General features: G+C 40.4%; 1 protein-coding gene across 2 annotated transcripts; it reads left to right on the top strand.

The window, feature by feature from the left end:
- Positions 1-6,780: 6,780 nt before the first annotated feature.
- LOC307019354 (schwannomin-interacting protein 1-like) lies at positions 6,781-17,429 on the top strand. Of its 2 annotated transcripts, XM_079650171.1 has the most exons (8): positions 6,781-6,801; positions 7,226-7,462; positions 10,758-10,867; positions 14,282-14,399; positions 14,506-14,712; positions 15,305-15,428; positions 16,082-16,175; positions 16,318-17,429. In XM_079650171.1, exons 1-8 carry the CDS (start codon positions 6,796-6,798, stop codon positions 16,367-16,369), a joined length of 948 nt encoding a protein of 315 aa, XP_079506297.1. In that variant the 5' UTR covers positions 6,781-6,795; the 3' UTR covers positions 16,370-17,429. The 2 variants fall into 2 exon arrangements, with proteins under 2 accessions (XP_079506297.1, XP_079506298.1); XM_079650172.1 differs by lacking the exons at positions 6,781-6,801; positions 7,226-7,462 and adding an exon at positions 8,402-8,557.
- Positions 17,430-18,190: the final 761 nt, after the last annotated feature.

The following is an 18,190-nucleotide window of genomic DNA, read 5'->3' as shown; positions in this document are numbered from 1 at the left end:
GGGAAGCATGTCCGATAAATGGGTCACAACATGTAAAGCGAATGATTTTGCTTCTCTGCGAGAATTGCTTCTGTTAGAAGAATTTAAGAAATGTTTTCCGTATTGTGGTGTAGAGTGTTTTACTGTCGCAAACCTGGGCATGTCATCGCCTACTGTTTGTCGCTGAAACGCAAAGAGCAGCAGCAGTCAGGCACATTTTGAGTCCTTAGAGTCCTTATGAGTCCGTTAGTCCTTATGAGTCCGTTAGTCCTTCAGAGTCCGTTAGCCCTTCAGAGTCCATATGAGTCCGTTAGTCTTTCAGAATCCGTTAGCCCTTCAGAGTCCATATGAGTCCTTATGAGTTTGTTAGTCCTTAAGAGTCCGTTAGTCCTTATGAGTCCGTTAGTCCTTCAGAGTCCGTTAGCCCTTCAGAGTCCATATGAGTCCTTATGAGTTTGTTAGTCCTTAAGAGTCCCTTAGTCCTTATGAGTCCGTTAGTCCTTCAGAGTCCGTTAGCCCTTCAGAGTCCATATGAGTCCTTATGAGTTTGTTAGACCTTAAGAGTCCATTAGTCCTTATGAATCCGTTATAGTCCTTCAGAGTCCGCTAGTCCTTGAGAGGTCAAACATTTTCTTTAGGGGGAAAAGTTAGATTTTTAGTTGGGGGGGGGGGGGTGTTACGACCCTGGTCGTTATGTGTATTGTGTGTAGAGATTTCCTTCGAGTCTTTTAGAGTCCTTCAGAATTATTAGGTAGGTTTAGTAGTAGCATGGTTAGCAAAACTGTGAGTTTGTGTCTTAAGGGGGGGGGGGTGTCACGGATGCTGCTGCTGTCTGCTCGTTAACCTGTCTGGGATTGTTTTCAGCTGTGTATGTTATATGAGATGTGCCGTTGCCCGGACGCCATTGGATAGCAGTTTCCTGTCCCTCCTCCGGTAGGCGTGACCGAAGATCTGGATTGGAGCAGGTCGGGCCCGACTCACCAATCCCTGCCCACACCTTCCGGGGACTCTTACAACAGTGTGTGCATCTCAGTTAGACAGGAGAGGTCTGAATCTTTTACCCTAAGCGAGCTGGGGACGTAACATATTTGGGTTACGTCCCCAGCTCGCTTAGGGTAAAAGGGAAGAAACACGAAACCAGGTGTTCTTGGTAAGAAGTTTAATTTAATAATAAACTCAAAATAAAGAGGATGTAACCAAAAATACAGGCTCTTAAAACCAGCTATCTGTTCACAATAACGCTACACAAAACGAACGCCACAAATTATCAGTCGTAGCACGCTATGGGCACTTAAGGCTAAAATAGTGAGGCGTCTCGCACAAGTTCGACGCCGTCACAAATCACAGAATACACACTTAAGCACACACCCTAACTAACCACTGTAGCAGAACTAGCACAGAGCTACTGTACACAGAACTGACACAGAACGTAAGGAGAGCACCGAGAGACGTCTGACACAGATTCAGACCTCCGCAGTGGATCTAAAGTACTCCGCCCTCTTCTAAACCCACTCTGATAAGGAGTCATTAGTTCATTTTTCTCAATGTAGTATGTCAGCCTTTCTGTTATCATTCTTTCCATAACTTTACACAAGTGTGATGTCAGAGCTATAGGTCTATAACCGCCTGGACTGGTTGGATCTTTCCCCGGTTTCCTAATAGGAATAATGACTGACTCTTTCCATATTATTGGCAGCTTCCCTTTCTCCCAGATCTTATTGTACATCTCCAGCAGCTTTCCTAATGCAAAATCACTTAATTTGGTCAACATTATACAACATACATTATCTTTCCCAGGAGCAGTCATTTTACATTTACTTAAAGCTCTTCTCAACTCTTGAATAGAGAAAGGTATATTTACAACACTCTGCGACGAATGTCTTTCTTCATATACATTAGGATGTTCATCTAACACTTCCTTCCTCCTGATCTTACCTTCTTCTGTCAAATTTTCCGAAGAATGAACTTTGACAACATTTTTAGCTATAATTTCTGCCCTCTCCAAAGCACCAGTGGCAACTTCCCCTCCAATCTCTAATACTGGCAGGTTACTCTGCTGTCTTATTCCCCTCATCTTCTTAACCATTCCCCATACTTTATCTAATGGTGTAGTTCTCCCAATACTTGAACAGAATCCTCTCCAACACTCCCTTTTTGCTCCTTTAACAATGTTCCTTACCTGAGCCTGAGCCTTTTTATATTCTAATAAATTGTGTAATGAATGTGTCTTTCTTAGCCTTCCAAGCAGCCTGATTTTGTTTCGGATTGCATCATTACAGTCTTTGTTCCACCACGGTACCATCTTAAGATATTTACTAAGCTTCCCAGTTTTATTCCCAATAGTTTGATTAGCGCTTTTAATTATATTTGAAGTAAATTGCTCATTTATTTCATCAATACTTCCTGCCATATCAATCTGATCAAATTAATTATCACAAAATTTAGCAAACTTCTCCCAATTTGCTTTAGAAAAAGTCCATCTCATGATACCGTCTAGCTCAACCACATGATTTATATCAAACTTGATTATAATCGGAAGATGATCACTCCCAATACTGTTATTTGTCAATACTTCCCAACTGCTACCAGAAGCTAATTCACTTGTTACAAGAGTTAGGTCGATCGCAGACTCTGTTCCATCTCTAAAATTGAGTCTTTCACCTTGCCCATTATTTAAAAAAACTAATTCCTTTGCCTCCATTAAGTCCTCCACCACCTGTCCGTTGTAATCTGTTGATCTCCCTCCCCACATTGTATTATGTGCATTAAAATCACCACACCATATTATTTCATTTCCTTGGCAAAGACTGTCTAATTCCTCTATTTTGAGTTTATTACATGGATTATAAAAATTCAGGACACAAATGTTCCTTTTATTAATCCAAACTTCTACACCCACTATTTCTAAATCATGGCTGTTCTTAAATGTTAGCCTATTATAAGACATTACTTCTCTGATAAAGATTGCACATCCCCCTCCATCATTTCTATCTTGTCTTATAGCAGTATATCCCCCAATTATGAAGTCAAAATGAGCCTTCAGCCATGTTTCTTGAATACAAATAACGTCTGTTTTTTCTTTTAACTGATATATATAGGTCTTGAATTCTTGTCCATTTGCAATAAGGCTTCTAGCATTCCATTGCAGAAGGAGAAAAACCATTAATCTACTCACTAATCTGTGAATCATCATTATTGGTGGCTAGCATTTCATGTATCATTTCAACGGTTATATCCTTTATCCCCAAAAATTCACCTGCTGCTTCCACTATTGTTTTCAGTCTTGACCTCTTTTTTGTTTGTTGCAAAGCAACATTCACCACTTTTCCAATAAAGGCCACAAATGTGTACTTATTAACAATCAATGCATCCTCTCCTATCACACATTTATGTGAACACTTTGTGGAGCTTTCATTTGCCTGTGGGAGTTTGGGAAAATATTTTGAAGAGAACATACTTGATGCTACTTGGGATTTCCTAGCTATGTTTAGTGAAACCTTTTCTGTTGCTTCAGCATATGAGACTTTATTTTGCACTTTGTATCTCTGCACCTCCTTGGTCTTTTTCTGCACTTCACAGCCCTGATACGCAGCACTATGTTCCCCACCGCAGTTACAACATTTCACCTTAGCACCTGCAGTACAACTACCATATTCATGTTCCCCCGCACATTTTGGACACCTGGGCTTAGTTGCTTTGCACTTGTCTGCCACATGCCCAAACCTTTGGCACTTAAAGCACCGCAGAGGTTTAGGGATGAATTATCTTACTGGAAAGCTCATGCAACCGATCATTATCTTCTGTTGAATTGTTTCTTCAAACTGAAGAAGAACAGACAAACTATCCACTATCTTACCCTGATACCTAGTAGGAAGACGCTTAACTACTGTACAGACACTTTTCCCCTTTAATTTCTTTCTTGAGTTCTTCTATGCCGATTTCTTTGGGAACTCCACTGATAACTCCAAGTATTTTCCGATTTGCTCCAGGAACATGGCATTTAATTCGAACTTCATTCAGGGTCTTCATTTTCAGTAACTTTTCCTGTTGTTTTGCATTCATCAATTCAACCAACATCCGTCCTTTGCTCAGAAATCTTGCTTGCTTTATCGATCCAATTTCTTTGTGAATCACTTTAGTCAGGGCCACTGGATGTAGCTTAGCTGCGGATTGCTCACCAAACTCCACAATCACTTTCCACTCTTCATTCTCAATCCTTTTCTTTACTTTATTCAATTCATTCTGCGAATCAGATTCACTAAGACTGTCACTTGACATGTCTATCTTCTTTCTTGAAGTCTTTTTCCTTACTTCATTCCATCCTCCTTCTCCTTCAGATGAACTTTCCATATCCTCCTCTCCAGGACTCAAAGACGCCATTCCACCAGCTGCTCTCAATCTCGCACTCACGTCAACGTTCACTCCAATCTCCGTCTACTATCGGGAGACCACCAGCCACACCTCAGCCAATTGGTTCGCAAAAGGGTTCATCTCATGACGCTTCATCAAACCACCTGTTGGTCAAAGTGTGTAAAACAGGCAGATTGGACATCTCAACAGTGTGCTCTATCACATACCGAGTTCCCAATGAGTAAAGCCTTAGAATAACTCTAAACAACAAACATAAAATCATATTTTCATGTTAACAATATTGTTTTTATTCCAATTTCAAGGTTGGCAAGTATGCCTGCCACATGTTGAAAAGTTTGGCTTCTGCTACCCAGAAGCCTGCTCGTCAGCCAACGAGACTTCCATTCCATCAAGCCCTGGAGCGTGAAGCGTCATATGCGTAATTTAATACAGCCCAACTACGATCCTTATCTCTATTACTATATGTATTACTTGAGTATGTTGACGCCGCCACCAACAACTACTGCTGCTACAACTACTGCTCAACCTGACACCACCCAAGTTACGCCATCTATGGACCCCCCTCAAACCATGCCTCTTAGATATCCATATTCCTATTATTATCCTTACTACTATCCATGCTGTGGGAGAAACTTCTGTGTAGCAATGCAGTGGGAGTCACCGACTCAGGAAGACGACACAGGGAGAGCTGGAGCTTTGATGTCAAACACTGACGGTTTATTTAGGAGCTTTGGCCGGAGAATTCACAAAACAAGTCCAGAGTCAGAGGTTCTGACTTCACGGTAGAGTTGCCACGTCAAATCTGAAGAACTCTACCCCAGACCCATGTATTTAGCTAGTTCAGAGAGAATGATCAACATGCTGCATAACAAGATAGAATCATAACACCTCTATCAGCTGACGCCAACAGGCAGGAACAGGGAGACAAAACACTGAGAGCACAGCAGCCAAGGTAACAGGTGCGTGTGCTCAGTCAGGACAGTATGAACTGATACACTGGGTCAAAGTTATGGACCTTGGAAAATATTTCCCCAACACATACTACCCTCAAAATGCCCCAGTTATCACTACCACTGCCACACCTACTACTGGACCTGTCACTAGTAGGATGACTACTACAGCCACAACCATGCCGACCACAACGGCTGCTGCCCCAACCACGGTGCCGACCACCACGATGCCGACCACCACAATGCCGACGATGACTTCTCAAATGCCAACTTACCCATATTACCCGAATCCTTACTACCCTCCAGGATTCCTGTACAATCTTTACTACTACATAACCAGCCTTTCTTTGGAAATCCTCCATACCCTATACATATGCACCCATGCAAACTACAATGCCTCCAATTGGCACAACGACGCCAGGTACAACTGCTCCCACCACAACACCAAATAACGCAAGTCCTACGACGATGGCAACAACTGTTTCTGCTTCGACTCCTGCAACCACTTCTGCTCCTACAACCACTTGCTCAACGATACAAACACCAATCAATAACTAGGTGTCCTGCAATACTGAGCATTGAATAAACCAGTTTAAATGTTTTTTACCCCTAGTCTGTGCAGACTAGGGGTAAAAAAAACCTACAGGTTGCTAATCATACCTTACCAAGTAACTTGCACCTAAAACGGCAATTGTCACAACTGGTGTTATGCCCAGTCTGCCTTAAGACAAATACATGTTATAGGTTCTGGGCAAACGGTAGCAGTTTGAAGCAAAAGCAATCTGTTGCCCTTAGAAGCTAGTCTTCACAAACTGTTTTGCAGTGTCTTCTGCAGATCTTACAACTATCTTATCTATTTAGCTTTAACATTTAGACTATGAGAATGGATCACTTTATAGTTGGGTACACAAGGAGCATCATGGTCGGAACTGCTTGGAAAACTTCATTAAAGGAATATTGGTTATGCCTGATAAATGTGGCATAGTGCTGCAGAAATCTTTACTAAAAACTAAGCATTTTTCTACTTCGGATGTTAGTCTCTACATTTAGTTTTTCTTTGAAAATCCCCTCATACCTATGTATACTCATACAGCTTGGGCACACACCCCATTCTGTCTGTTCCTATATATTTCCACACAATGCTCTCTCCTCTGGGCACCTCGTGATGTTGGACACACACACACATTTACACACATCACTGAAAATAAGCCACACGTGACAGCAGAGGCATGTAACGCTGCTCTTTGAAAGCAAGGATGCACATCTGTATTTCTCCCTGATAGTTTAGCACAATTTCTTGAGGGATATTTGGTTGGAATAATCTGAGCTAAGGACTAAACTATTCGGAAAAGGAGAAAGGAACACTCAAATTCATATATTCTCTGTTCAGCATGGGAAAAGCAATCGTTATTGATGCAACGCTGCACTTGTCTGAATGTTGTGATTGCTGCTTTTGAATTGTTATTTCAAGTATCTTAAGAATTGGTCGCACACAATGAAGGTGAGTATTTTATGTATGATTTGACTTTAGGAAGGAACATCATCTTATGTATGTGTGCTTTACATTTAACATGTATGTCAATGTTATGTAATTTGTGTGACTTCTGTTCATAAAGAGTACATACTAAAGATGAAAGTACTTTGATCAGACTAGACAAAGTAGATGTAAGTATTATATGGCAAATAATAATGCTATAATTATATTTGTAAGCCCATTACATTGATCGATTTGTTTTTTTCTGTAAAATCACAGGAGACATAGATGTACCATGAAGATCAAAGACATTGAAACATCCAGCCTTTAAGCGTTTGATTTCAGTCAGAGATCTCCTCTGAATATCTTCACTCCATCTGTGGCCATATTCCCAGCCAGGGCACTTAGTCCCTCCCCCAACCCTGACATTTGCTCCACCCTCTCCATACAGCGAGTCTTTATGGGGGACAATGATGTGGACATGGATGAGGAAGAGGAGGAAGAGGTAGTCAGGAGAAAGGCCACAACAGGCCTTTGGTGGGAGGAATGTGGAGAAGATGGCAACGGTGACACACTAAGAGGCAGCATGGTAAACAGCCGCAGTTGGGCCGAGGAGCTCCAGGATATCTTTGCACCACAGACGGAGGATTGTTACAGTGGAGGGCGAACCAGACTGCCTAGCATCTCTGTGAGTGATTGTTTTTCTGTCTTTCTGTCTGAGCCACACATGCACTCAATTATTCCTTCTAGGTTAATTTGTTCTGACAAATTCCACTGCAGCTGTATAATGAAAAACACATACAAACTTAAAAGCTGATAATATAAAATAAAATGTGCATTACAAAAACACACATTATCAAATTAAGATGTTTATCTCATGCATATACACATGTAAATACATTGTATGATTATAATAATGTAAATCCTGATAAATATGAGTGAAATAGAAAAGGGGACAGCCTCTGAATCTGATAAACAATGTCCTTAGATGTTGAGCTCTGCATTGTTACACAACACTGAGAGAAATAACTGTGTTTGTGTGTACATGAGCTTCTCTTCGCACGTGTGCCTATGTACACCCTGGTGCTCCCTTGTCTCTCTTACAGCCCATCACAGTTGACTCAGTGATGTGGAATAGAGCTGGAGGAGACATGATTAGGAGACAAAACAAACAGATAATGTGCAATTAGAAATCCCCTGTTCTGCTTCTGGTCAACGAGCATCAGTGCTTCTCAAAAGGGCTGACATTTATTAGAGTAGCTATTATTGATAAGCCATTTTAATCTCTTTGTAGTCCTGTGTTGTTGTCTCATTTATTAGGCTATTTTAAGCCCAAAATACAACCTTGCAACCAACCATTTATCCTTAAATCTAAATGGTCTGTCTCCTCTAATCGGGGCACAGATTTGTAGCCGCTGCAATCTGTTCCTTTTCTTGATCATAAGTAGAATTATGAGGAAAAAGCAAGCAAGTGAGGAAGATGGAGTAGCAGATAACAGATCAGGAGAGAAATACTGAGCAGCTCCGCCCCCCTCCCTCTTCCATCTCTCTCCTCTTCCGCTTTCGTCTCTTCCCACCCTTTCGTCTCCTGCTCCCACATCTCCCCTCTCCTCTCTCTGCTGCCTCCCCCCTCCCTCCCTCCCTCCCTCGTTCTCCTGCACGGAGCTGCAGTAAATGAGAGGGTCTCCTGAGTCTAGCTTCACTGCAGTGTAGAGAAGGACAGGGCGGCTGTTTCAGTACGGTGCGCTGAAGGATGGTGCACCAGGAGAAACGCGTTTACCAGGTGTGTGGATTTGTGTTGAGTGATTCTGAGGGTGTACTGTAGCATGTGTAGCATACTATTTACAGGTAAACATGATAGCTATCCATCATGGTGAAGCTGCTGTAGAGAATTCAGCCATAATGGATGTGTGCTTGTGAGGTGGCGTGGGTGTGTTCAGATGTGTTTTTCACCTGTTTTCATCTCCTCAGACAACATTTGGAATAATTCAATCTCTCACATAACATAGGTGTGTGTCTAATCATTTAACATGCTTTGTTTAGTTCCACAAATGAAATTACTGTACATAATTTAAAGTGACCATGAGCTGCTTTGGCTACACCATACTGTCTTTGGGAAGGGTAAAATAGGTGTGTGTGTGTGTGTGTGTGTGTGTGTGTGTGTGTGTGTGTGTGTGTGTGTGTGTGTGTGTGTGTGTGTGTGTGTGTGTGTGTGTGTGTGTGTGTGTGTGTGTGTGTGTGTGTGTGTGTGTGTGTGTGTGTGTGTGTGTGTGTGTGTGTGTGTGTGTGTGTGTGTGTGTGTGTGTGTGTGTGTGTGTGTGTGTGTGTGTGTGTGTGTGTGTGTGTGTGTGTGTGTGTGTAAAGGAGGACATTCAAACCGGCTGTCTGGAGTGGATCAGCAGGAAACAGAGTGTTAGTTGGGAGAGTGAAGGCCATCATCTATTATTTGTGCTCTTACATCACAGCCTCATCAAATGATGCGTCACAAAAAAGATAGGGGGTGTGTGTGTTGGTTGTGTAGGTTTTGAGGTTATTTATAAAAAACATTGACATTTAGAAGATATCTCATTTTAGAGATGTTATTCAATGGTGGTGCGTCAGAGGCACAAACAAACACAAGGAGGCAGTCTTCTGGGTTCTTGGCACTATCATATAATAACTATACCCACGAAGCCGTCATTTGTGTTTTGACTTTCAGGTTTAAACCCACGCAGCTCGCATTACCTAAACGTGTTTGCAGTTGACAAAAATAAATGAGATCTAAGGGCAGCTATATTTGGAGATGAGATCAAGTCAAAAGTGATGAATGATTCAGGGGGAGCATAAGAGGCGGAAAATGGCACAATTGAATCAGGAAAGTCGAACTAGATGCTGGAAAACATCTTCCATACATCGTTATTGGTATAAAAGAAACAAAAAAGCGAAAATGTCTGTGAGATAAGCTTCTTGAAATCGACAAACCAATAGCTGAATGACATAGCATTTTTAACCATCAACACAACATTGGCTACTGTCTTGATAATGGACTGTTAATGGACAAGCAAAGGAATATCATTATTGAAAATGTGGTTGTAGGTGATTACCAGAGATGTGTCGGTTCCTGTAATTGGGTCTCAGTAGTTTAATGGCATTTAATAGTTCATTGACAAATATTTAGAGTATGGATATTGTTTTTTTAATCTTTTTAAGTTCTCGGGTATGGTGCTGCCTATCCCAGGATGTATTTTGTTGGCGGCAGTGTCATGGATAGGTTGTCAGTCTACATACATATACTTACTTACATATTCATAGTTTGAGTTCCTGTTTTACCTGAGCTGCATTTCTCTGAACTGTGGGAGACAATCAGACCACACACATCTATCTTATGTGCCTTTTTAATTGCAAATGCAGTTAAGTATTGATCATAGGGACTCATCGGAGAAACAGGATATTTAGTTTTCTGTGTATGATGAGCTGTAAAATGTTAAATAAACGTTTTCAAAACCTCATATTTTTAGGAGTCACAGATTATTTAAAGATACAATAGGAAACGAGAGAGGAGGAGTGTAATGTAAGGAGTGATGCCTACCTGATATCTTAGCATATGGTTGATTATTTTGTTATAAATGTGTTAGCTAAGCTATGATAGTGTGTAAGCTATTTATACAATTGCAATGTCTGTATGTGAGCTAACAGCTGGATTATCCCGTGAAATGTGTGAAAAGCATAACATTGGATTGTATTACTGCTACATGTTTTCCATTAACCTTTCCCCACATAATCCATAATCGTCCCTCCTCATTTTTTTTTTCATTTCATCACCTTCTCTCAACCAGGAAGTGTATTCATAGCTGTAACTGAAATAGCATCTACACACTCATTTGAATAATTCCTTCCTGCGAGTGTGTCCCACTCGGTCAATCAAGCAGAGATGGAACTAAAGCAGCAGCAGCATTATTATTAATATTCTTTGTATTCAAGTATTTTTCTCTTTTTTCTGGCAGGCCCAGAGGAATGACAGAGAGTCCATCAGGCAGAAACTTGCCCTTGGCAGTTTCTATGACGACGAGCCCGTCATCTACACCAGCTGCAGCAAGAATGGCCTCTCCTCCCGGTGGGTTTGGATTGTTTGTGTGTGTGTGTGTGTGTGTGTGTGTGTGTGTGTGTGTGTGTGTGTGTGTGTGTGTGTGTGTGTGTGTGTGTGTGTGTGTGTGTGTGTGTGTGTGTGTGTGTGTGTGTGTGTGTGTGTGTGTGTGTGTGTGTGTGTGTGTGTGTGTGTGTGTGTGTGTGTGTGTGTGTGTTATTTCTAGTACGGTTTGATCAATGGAGCCTTTGAAGGCCAGCACCAATATTTTGTGTTCGCGTCTGAGATCTGACACTTGAGATCATTAGATGTTTTCCTCTGAATGTATTCTGGGACGGATGTCAAGGGAACAATGAAACACGTGCTCGATTGAATTAGTTGTTGATCCACCAAAAAACATTATTCATCTATTTAAAGCATGTTATAACATAGCTGCCACTCATATTGGCATACCAATATCAGTCTAATTGTATTTTCCATTAATGTACAGCATACAAAAAGTATTAAGGGCAAACATCGCAGTCAAATGACTACAGTTACTCATCATTTGGTAGTAATGCTCATTATGGGTTGAGGACATTCTCAGACTAATTTATCTATAACAATATGAATACTTTTTGACAGGCATGTAATATTGTGTATTTAAGTAAGTGACATGAAAAATACAAGCAGTTATTTAACTACCAGGAGAGGGTGCTATTCGGCAGATCACTTTATATATTAACTAAGGACTTGCATCCAAAAACACACAGATCAGAAAAATAAAGTAAATGAGAGTGGTGCCTTTATGGAAGTCCATTTGGAAAAATAGAGTCATGTAGTGGACAGTGCAACAATGTCATAATTGGTTGAGTAAATAAGTCGATTTATCTTGTGCGTCTGAGCTTATGTTGGACTGAGCCACAAACATAGGAATAGGGGAACTTATTCACATAACAGACAGAAATGCAGATGGAATATGAAAGATGCCCATAAAGCCACAGTCAGACCAAGGGAATCGACATTGCACTAAACAATTTACAGCAACAGAGAAAGAAACTTGAAAATGAATTGAAGAGGTGCAGGTTCACTCTTGTTGCGTAACAAGTTGCCCACAACGAAACTCTGCCCAAGCTTCGCGTGTGTCAACAGATTTTAAATAATTTCTCACGGTGGGAGTAAGTGTAGATGCCAAACACTTCCTTTGTCAATAGTGGAACCAACTGCTCCAAAAAGCATAAATTGTCAACATAATTAAATATGAATATCTATATTTAGATTATATAGTATAGCTTTACTATTATTATTGTTGATCTAATATTTTCATATCTTTGTTGTACAGAATAATTGTGCAAATGTGTGTGCATTAGTCCAGCAGTTTACATTGATGCTGCCCTATTTTGCTTTTCTAGCACCTAAACAGCATTGTGCACTGCATTTTACAAAAGTGCAACACAAATAATATTTAGTATTTTGCATCTTCAAATTAATTGCTAAATGTTTAACAATAGGCACTGAATTTGATTTTAAGTTTGGTATTGTGAAGGAAAGTTCTGGAGCAACGACTCAACAGAAAGCTCGGCTATATGGCATACACTGAAGATTATTGGAAGTTACTGCCGTAGAATTGATAAAGACATTTGCTGCAGCCACAAAGTGACAAAGCTCCATGCCTAACCAATCCTGAAGATCTCTCACCAAGTATTTATATAGTTCTAGAAAAAACTATTGTCAATGGAAGATAGAAAGTGGCAACCGAGGTCGCATGCCTGAACGCTGACTAGGAGTAGAGGGATAAACTGGGTAAAAGGCAGAGCCCTAGGAAAATATTTTCCTCAACAGGTATGAAGGATGAAATCAAAGGAAATCATTTCCCTATGCAAATTATTATGTCACAGGTTTTGGAAACATGCACACACACACACACACACACACACACACACACACACACACACACACACACACACACACACACACACACACACACACACACACACACACACACACACAGTGAAAAGGGTTGCATTACATCAGATATAACCTGGTTAACCAAAGCGAGTACAACACAATTCTACTTTATTTTGATGACAGCTTTGACCTCCAGTAAGTCTCTGGCACTTTGGCTTTCTCACGAGTGGGCGTTTACATCAAAACAATGGGGCCGCCCCGCTCTGTTACTGACTGCTGTTTAAGGAAGTGCTGTTCTGTCTGCAGCTCACATGCTCCTGAAAGAAGAACTGATGCCCAATATAAATCGATGGCTGTTATTGGTTGCACTGGAGTCATGTGACCTCCAGTGGAAGTGACGCGCACCCTCTTGAGTTTAGCTTGGTGTGGAAATTCCAACACCATCCTGTCCGGTTTGTGATGTTGTATAAGGCATTGTTCTATCCCAGTTTAAGGGGAGGTTACTTTGGGTTGATAGGTTGTTTCAGTCATATTATAATGATCTGCAACTGAGTGAATGCTCTCTTCAGCTCTTGGAAAGGCTGAGGTTGAGAGCCTGTTGTTGTTTTTGTGGCTTTAGTTGTTTCATTCAAGCTCACAGTTGCTTTTGTTCCTACTCGATTAGGTCACAGACTGGGACATCACCGACATCCATTCACTGCATGGCCAAAAGTATATGGACACCAAAACCATATATTTATTTATATATGTATACAGAATATAATTCCATAACTATGGCCAGTGAAATGCTTCAAAGTGTTCTTGGAAGATTTTCTACAAGATGGCAATTGGCGCTGTCAAGCTTTTCAACGTCAAACTTCCAGAACCATGTCTTTATTTACCTTATCTATGTTAAAACAGGACAGGGTCTTCCCCAAACTGTGATCAGAGAGTTGGAAGCAGACCACTGTATCATGACATGTAATTACATGCTGTAGCTAAGGATTTCCCTTAATTGGAATTATGAGGCCCAGCCCACACAATGAGACACACTGTCACACCAAAAGTGTGAGGACATGATTTTAGCCTCTTAAAAAAGGGGCTTTTAAAAAAGCAAAACAATTGCGTGTTAAGGAGAGTAAGTCATTTCATTAATAGAAACAAAAACCCATTAGTGCTTTTCCAATTAATCGAGCTGAGTCCCTATGTAATCTGACACACGAGCTACAGTGGAAAAGTTGATTATAATTTAGCATTTTTTTTTTAAATGACATGGATAATTTCATTGCATTGCATACGTTGTTATTATTTTTAAGCTTAAAATGTAGAAATACATCAAGGCCTTTAAACTTCTCTCTTCATAACTGCATGATGTTTTGAAAATGTTTCTGAAATGTAATCTTGTTGAAACCTACATTATACACACATAACTCCTGCATGATGTGTTTTTTTACATTATGTATGTTTATAATGTCTAAAACACAATCTGCAAAATAAGTCAGTAGTTTCCTTTTCACCATGATTAAACATTAACCATTTCCCCTCTCATTTTCTTCACTCTTTATGTTTTCCACTCAGACTGCAGAGTGGGGTGAACCTGCAGGTGTGTTTCGTAAACGACAGCAGCAGTGACAAAGACAGCGATGCTGAGGACAGCAGGACAGAGACCAGTCTGGACACACCCTTATCACCTTTGGTATGAACAGCTTGGAAAGTGTCTTGTGTGCAACTCTGTGGAACAACAATGTGTGAAAACAATCACCTCCAACATTGTGACATTATTTACATCATTTCTTCCACAGAGCAAGCAGAGCTCATCGTTATCGGACCGGGACACGGCGGAGGAGGACTCTGACCCGCTGGATGACTGCGGCGGGTTCTGGCGGGTGCAGAGGAGGCTGCAGGAGGAGGCCCGGGTGGCGCTGGCTCTGGCTCGACCCATGGCCCGAATGCAGGTGGAGGTGGAGAGGCAAATCCAACTGCACAGACGCTCACCTGTGGCTGACCTGGTTAGTCAGTGAGAAAATAAATACAACCACAGATCAGGGGATGTCATCGTGTGTGTGTGTGTGTGTGTGTGTGTGTGTGTGTGTGTGTGTGTGTGTGTGTGTGTGTGTGTGTGTGTGTGTGTGTGTGTGTGTGTGTGTGTGTGTGTGTGTGTGTGTGTGTGTGTGTGTGTGTGTGTGTGTGTGTGTGTGTGTGTGTGTGTGTGTGTGTGTGTGTGTGTGTGTGTGTGTGTGTGTGTGTGTGTGTGTGTGTGTGTGTGTGTGTGTGTGTGTGTATATATTATCGTTACTGGTGACAGGGGACAAAGATTTATCTATATATAAAGTGACTTACTAGGACTCGTTACAGTAAACACAGCATAATAAAAATGACAAAAGTCACTAGAATTTCAGAAATAGAATGGCAGTCAGGGGTAATAATTTAATAGTTGTCTGTGACTAAGAGAAAAACCCGAAAACTGTTTACCAAAGGGGCCGCTACATTGAAATTTGCAAACACATACTTTATAATTGAATATCCATTATTACTGTTTTACTTTACATTTTGCACATTTTGGCATAGTCATTTCCCTTTTTTGTGTGTTTACCTAAACAGCTTCCCCATCTGCCCCACATCAACGAGGGCTTGATGAAGAGGAACCTGAGGCGAGGGGACATGAGGGACATGAGTCTGGGACAGCTGCAGGTCATCACGAATGACTTACACTCACAGATTCAGAGTGAGTAGACAGATAGATAGAAAGACACACACACACGCACACACACACACACACACACGCACACACACACACACACACACACACACACACACACACACACACACACACACACACACACACACACACACACACACACACACACACACACACACACACACACACACACACACACACACACACACACACACACACACACACACACACACACACACACACATCAGTAGCATCTCATTTAAGTGGCGTACCACTGTTGACATGTAAAAAGCATTTTCCTTTACTATGTCATATTTTAATAAGGTGAATAATGAAAAACAGTACTGGTTTGGAATTGTAAACATTAAGGGCCTCAGACTTTCTTCATCGTCATGGGTTATAATAAATAACCTGAAAAAAAGGTTTATAAATAACAATGCTGATGATTACATTGAAGATTCATGCTATTGTGTGCCCTAGTAGGTGGTCAAAGTAGTATACCATTTCAGAAAGGACGTTGGTTTGAATCCAGCTAAGTAACTATATATAAAACAGAGGCCAAAACACTTAATACTTGATTCTCCCCCTTCCTTCCAAAATCTTTCCTCGACCACCATAGTGGAATCTTCAACAACCCTTTAACCCTTGATTGGAGTTGATTCATGTTTAATCTTACACAGGTCTAAATGAAGAGCTGGTGCAGTTGTTGCTAATGAGGGATGAGCTGCATGTGGAGCAGGACGCCATGCTGGTGGACATAGAGGATCTCACCAGGTGAATCACCTTTTTCTCTCTGTCAAAATCTCAATGTCTAGCCTAAATGTTGTCGGAGATGAGTAGAAAAAATAAGCTGTAGTTGCACAGGTAATGTTCGCCTGTGCTCACTTTAATGTACATTTTGTCTTTGATGCGACAGGCACGCTCACAGCCATCAGCGGCACCAAGCAGAGAAAGCTATCTCTAAATGAACACCTCGTCTACACGTGTCCGTCTGCACGCCATCTTACCTCCTGCTCCATAGACTGTCCCCAGTGTTACTAATAAAAACTCCATCTGTGCTGTTTCTGGAGAATTAACTATACCTGTACTGTAATATTAACACACAGACACCGCATAATGTATTGCAGCACAAGATGTTGTTGAAGGACAGGGCATCTCAAAAGAGGCTGTGTGATGGCTGGTTTCAGTATGGACACAGTTGCATTGTGCAGGCTTTTCACCACCACTCAGCACGATTAATCATGACATATTTTATAGAATAAGTTGAACCCTTTCAATGTAATTGCATCCCCTAAGCCCGATTGACCTCTTCATGATTTTGCACAGTACACTCGTGTATGTTAATGCTGGGTGGGAGAGATCGCCTGCACGTCCCTGTTTCTCCCATGACTGGAAACGTATCAACTTTTAGGGGCCACACCTTGCTGAATTTGTCTTTTGTTTGTTGTCACTTGGTAGAGCTGGCGGTCCATGTATTGGGGGACCCAGGATCGAATCCAGCCTGAAACCATTTATGCTAGTCAAATAAAAAGACAAGATAAACCTATATTGATATCTGTAGGGAATTTCAGGGGTCATAGCAGCAACAGCAATACGGTAACACAGGATAATGCAGGTGAAAGTACACACAGAGATTAAAAACAAATAAGTTAATGCCTTTATGTACTCGGTATAATAGACAAAATGACAATATATGGTTTGAAAAAAGGGATAATAAAGGATAATTATAAACATGTAAAACAAATGAATCACAACCAAAACATATATCTATTTTATCTGTTCAAAGGGTTTATAGACATACTGTATGTAAATGTTAAAAGATGCTTTATTAAAAAGGATGAAAAACATGCCTTGTTGTCTGGCTGTGTTTAAGTGTTTTCACTCTCAGCTTTTCAGGAATGTTAATTACCACAAAGTCACATTTTCTTTTTCTATGATATACTTCATCGATTAATGTACTTCAAAAATGATTGTAAAAAAACTGAACTCCAGTAATAAATGTTTCCAGTGTGTGAACTTTTTTTTATATTTGGCTGGTTTTCATGAGAGTTCATTTGCATTTCATGGTCTTGTCAAATGTTCAGGGGTTTATGAGATGATCTGTAAATCATTACAAAAACATCAATTGTTTCATTGAGGTATGCTTGGGAAAATGAGTCCGCTCTCTTTGATATATTCAGTCTCAGAGTATCACGGACGGCTGCAGCGGAGTTTTCCGCTCATTCACACATTCACACTTATGTAACCGAGTTTAGTGGAAGATTACCACAAGCAAAAAAGAGGAACAACTCGGACAGACACAAATAAAACATGCATTATGAGGTAATCCAAATTAACTGATATTATTACTATTATTATTATTATTGTTATTATTATTATTATTATTATTATTATTATTGTAGTAGTAGTAGTAGTAGTAGTAGTAGTAGTAGTAGTAAAATTAAAAAGTACTTGAGTCAGCAGAAAACAACACTTTTTATAATGCAAATTATTTTTAGCATTTCAACACACTTGAGTTTTGTGTATTTTTTTGTATTTCTGATAAACCTTTAACATAAATAATCTATTATATCTATTTTCTAGAAGCCAACATCTGAAAACATGACATTTTAACTAGTTTGAGTTCATTAAAAACAAACACAAAATTGTTTTCAAGATGCAATTAATTCAATATTTCTGCAAATCATTGCCATCTAATAAACAGGCTTTTTTTTACTCATATCAGATTGAACTAGTAGTTTATGTCAAGTATTTATTTATCCATCTACCATTACAATTAATTGTGATTG

This window comes from Notothenia rossii (genome assembly GCF_949606895.1).
Source record: "Notothenia rossii genome assembly, chromosome: 9".
Classification (NCBI taxonomy): Eukaryota; Metazoa; Chordata; class Actinopteri; order Perciformes; family Nototheniidae; genus Notothenia; species Notothenia rossii.
Note: the sequence above shows the minus strand (reverse complement) of the source record. Positions and strands in the feature narration are given on the sequence as shown.

What these genes read in the sequence shown, in the direction of transcription:
- LOC307019354 (XM_079650171.1), top strand. An exon ending in CCAGACTGCCTAGCATCTCT is followed by an intron (nt 7,463 to 10,757) that starts GTGAGTGATTGT and finishes TTTTTCTGGCAG; the next exon opens with GCCCAGAGGAATGACAGAGA. An exon ending in GCTCACCTGTGGCTGACCTG is followed by an intron (nt 14,713 to 15,304) that starts GTTAGTCAGTGA and finishes TTACCTAAACAG; the next exon opens with CTTCCCCATCTGCCCCACAT.